This window comes from Dipodomys spectabilis, unplaced genomic scaffold (genome assembly GCF_019054845.1).
Source record: "Dipodomys spectabilis isolate Male_0828 unplaced genomic scaffold, ASM1905484v1 ptg000097l, whole genome shotgun sequence".
Lineage (NCBI taxonomy): Eukaryota > Metazoa > Chordata > Mammalia > Rodentia > Heteromyidae > Dipodomys > Dipodomys spectabilis.
In genome coordinates this window covers 3,618,782-3,621,780 of record NW_024870774.1, presented here as the reverse complement: position 1 = coordinate 3,621,780, position 2,999 = coordinate 3,618,782, and the positions used below count along the sequence as shown (strand labels likewise).

The window sequence follows — 2,999 nt, the reverse complement described above, 5'->3', positions numbered from 1 at the left end:
TCCTAGGCTGCTGTATGAAAAAGGAAATGCTTTAGACATGGGATTTCACAGGCACAGACAGCCCTCCTCCTCCTCCTGCTCCCTTCTCCTTTTCTTTCCTTCTCCTCCTCTTCTCCCCTCCTCCAACCTCCTCCTCCTTTTCTTCCTCCTTCTCTTCCCTCCTGTTGACAGTATTTTCACATACAAATCAGATCTCGCGGCTTGGCCCAACCAATCCCTCCTCTAGGCACCCAGATTGTCAGGGTGGTGAACCAGAGGCTTGGGAGGAAGGATAAAGATGGGAGTGGATGGGTGAGTCTGGTAGTATGAGATTGTGGAACCGGTCAGAAGGACCACAAATGCACAGCAGAGCCGTCAGATCTTTCCCTTGGTCACTGGGGGCAGGAGCTGCCTGACTTTAAAGTGAGAGAGCAGCTGGGGTGGGCATTCCTGGCCAGGGAGACATGGTAGGTGATGTTGGGATGGCCTTAATAAGCCTCAAGGATCTGTCAGGAGAGCATCTAGAGGTTGTTCCAGGCCCTATGTGTGTAGTGGGGGTGGGAAGCCTGCCTCAGCTTACAGGGTAGGAGAACAAGGAGGTGAGAAGAGCAGACTGACAGATGTTGCCTGGCTGTGTGCTGATGCTGTGTTTTGTGTTGTATTGTGGGAAAGCTGTGGACAGCATGTCTGTGTATAGCAGTAGATCTGTGTTTCTACATATGTAGAAACATACATAGACCAAACCACATGCATTCTCTGCCCTCAGGGTTGGTTCCTTATACCAACACACACACACACACACACACACACACACACACACACACACACACACACAGAGTGAACAGCCGCAGCACCAAGTCACAGTGCAATTTATTCAGCCACAGAATCAGTATGGGTCCTGCAGTCCTTAGCCACCAGCTTCCATTGTCCATGGTCTGTGTCTTTGGGCTCAGCCTGTGAAGGGTTCTAGCACCCGAATAGAGGGAGTTCCCCAAGGTCAGGCCACTTGTCTGGTGCCCACTGTCTGCCAGCAGGCTCAGCTGCAGCCCCCCACACCCTTGATGAGGTTGGCAGCCTCAGGGATCTGGCGGAAGAGGTTGCGGAGAGTGTCCAGCTCCTGGGTGAGCTGCTCCACGCGGCTACGCAGGCGCTCATTCTCCGCCATGTATTCCAGCACCTTCTGCTGTGTCTCTAGGATGCGCCTCTTGGCCTTGTCCCGACTTTTGCGCACAGCGATGTTGTTGCGCTCTCGTCGCAGCCGGTACTCAAGACTGTCCTTGTTGACTGTCTTCTTGCCCTTATGTGAGGGACCCGCTGGGGATGGCGCTTTGAGGAGCGGGCTGCAGGGGGGCGCAGCTGCAGCTAGAGGGGCCTGGGGGAGAGGACACAGAGGGACCGAGTTTCACCTGGCATTTCCTTTCCCAGGAGCAAAGGGCAGACAAACAAGAAGGGGTATGGTGGGCAGCCAGGAAGCTGGGTGAGGTCTTGAGATGAGGCAGGTGGGCCAGCTTGCCATAGTGTCTCCAGAAGTTCAGGGAAGAGAATTATACAGAGAAGGAAAGCGAGTTCTTAATCTGGTAGGACTTCTGGGTGGGTCAGTAGCACAAAAACAACACCAAACTTAGACTCCTTCATGTCAACGAAGAGCTCAAAACCCTCCGGCCCCACTCCAGCCTTGTTCCAGCCTCCCAGGTATGTGTGTGTATCAGGGGGAGGAGGGGGGGAGGAACTGAGTTGTTCTTACCTTAAGGACACGCAGGGGCTGGCCAGGTGCTCCCAGGGCAGGAGGCAGGTGCATGGATGTCTGGCCACAGTGTGCCACTTGGTACTGCAGGGGATTGTAGCCACCTCTGCTGGCCCCTCGGCTGCCCTCTGGTCCACGGGGTTCCTCCTTCACAGCCACAGCTCTGGGGTCGTAGCTCCCAGGGCTGCTGTAGACGCCAGATCCCAACGCCTTCCTGTCTGGCCCGAAGGTGTGTGGAGGGTAGGCGAAGGATCTTGGGTCAGGCGGCAGGTAATGGGGGAAGGCAGGGGTTCCAGGGCCTTTAAGGCCTCGGGCCTCCTGTGCTGGCTTCATGGCAAAGAGATCAGAGAGTAACTGCTCCTCCCCAGATTCGATGTAGGCGGAGAGGTCGATGGAGGCCTCATGCTCACACATGTCACCCAGTTCTCCAGGCCCAGCTCGGGCTACTGAGAACTCAAGTGGCTGCTGGACACCCCGGGGCTCGCAGTCATAGTAGGTCCCATGGGACATGCTGGCCCGCCCCCTTGGCTCTCCGCCCCTGTGCTTTACTCTTGGGGCACCCCTTGGGATGCTTAGCTTGCCCTTGCTCTATCTCCCCCTGCCCTAGATCTGCCCTAGATCTGCCCTCTCTGCTCTCCTCTGTCACCCACTCCTGTGTGGCTCCTCTCCTCCCTCCCCTGTTCTGCTTCCCTTTCCTTCCTCTGCAGTCAATGCTTCTCTTCTCTTCCCTTTTGCCCCCCCCCCTCCCTGGTGTGACTCAGGGAGGGGCAGGGCACACCCCAGAAGGAGGGATGGCAAGGCCTTCTAGAAAGGGGGCCCTGAATCTACTTAGCAGTTGAGGGTACTCTTTGGAGAGACCTCTCATCGAGGGTTCTAGAGATATCCAGGAGCTGCTGTTTTGGAGAGAATGACTCCCCCCCCTCCCCCCCCCCCCCCTCGCAGAGTTCAGGGGAGTCCAAACCCCTGCAGAGAGCAACACCTCATCCTGAATGGCCCTCTCCCTCCAACTTCCAAAAAGTTCTGTGCAGAATAAGGGGCCAAGTGAGAGTGTATAAAGCCCTCCTCCAGTGCTGACCCCCAAGTGGCCCCCAACTCCTCCCTCAACCAGCCTTCCTCTTGGTCCCTCATGCTGAGCTCCACCCCTAGCCAGTTCCTTCTGTAGCTCCACCTCCTGGAACATTCTCCCTGGTACGGACCAAGGGGGATTGTTTGAGGGGGTTAGAACAGAGTGCTAGGTTCTAGAAACAAGCCTACCCAGTCTATGCTCATTTGCTGG

The 2,999-nt window shown here is 56.4% G+C and overlaps 1 protein-coding gene across 1 annotated transcript; it reads right to left on the bottom strand.

Moving 5' to 3' along the window:
- Positions 1-1,002: 1,002 nt before the first annotated feature.
- Cebpe (CCAAT enhancer binding protein epsilon) lies at positions 1,003-2,356 on the bottom strand. The gene is made up of 2 exons (XM_042686454.1): positions 1,724-2,356; positions 1,003-1,351 (listed from the first exon to the last, which is right to left on the bottom strand). The coding sequence occupies exons 1-2, from the start codon at positions 2,231-2,233 to the stop codon at positions 1,016-1,018; spliced, it is 846 nt and encodes a 281-aa protein (XP_042542388.1). The 5' UTR covers positions 2,234-2,356; the 3' UTR covers positions 1,003-1,015.
- Positions 2,357-2,999: the final 643 nt, after the last annotated feature.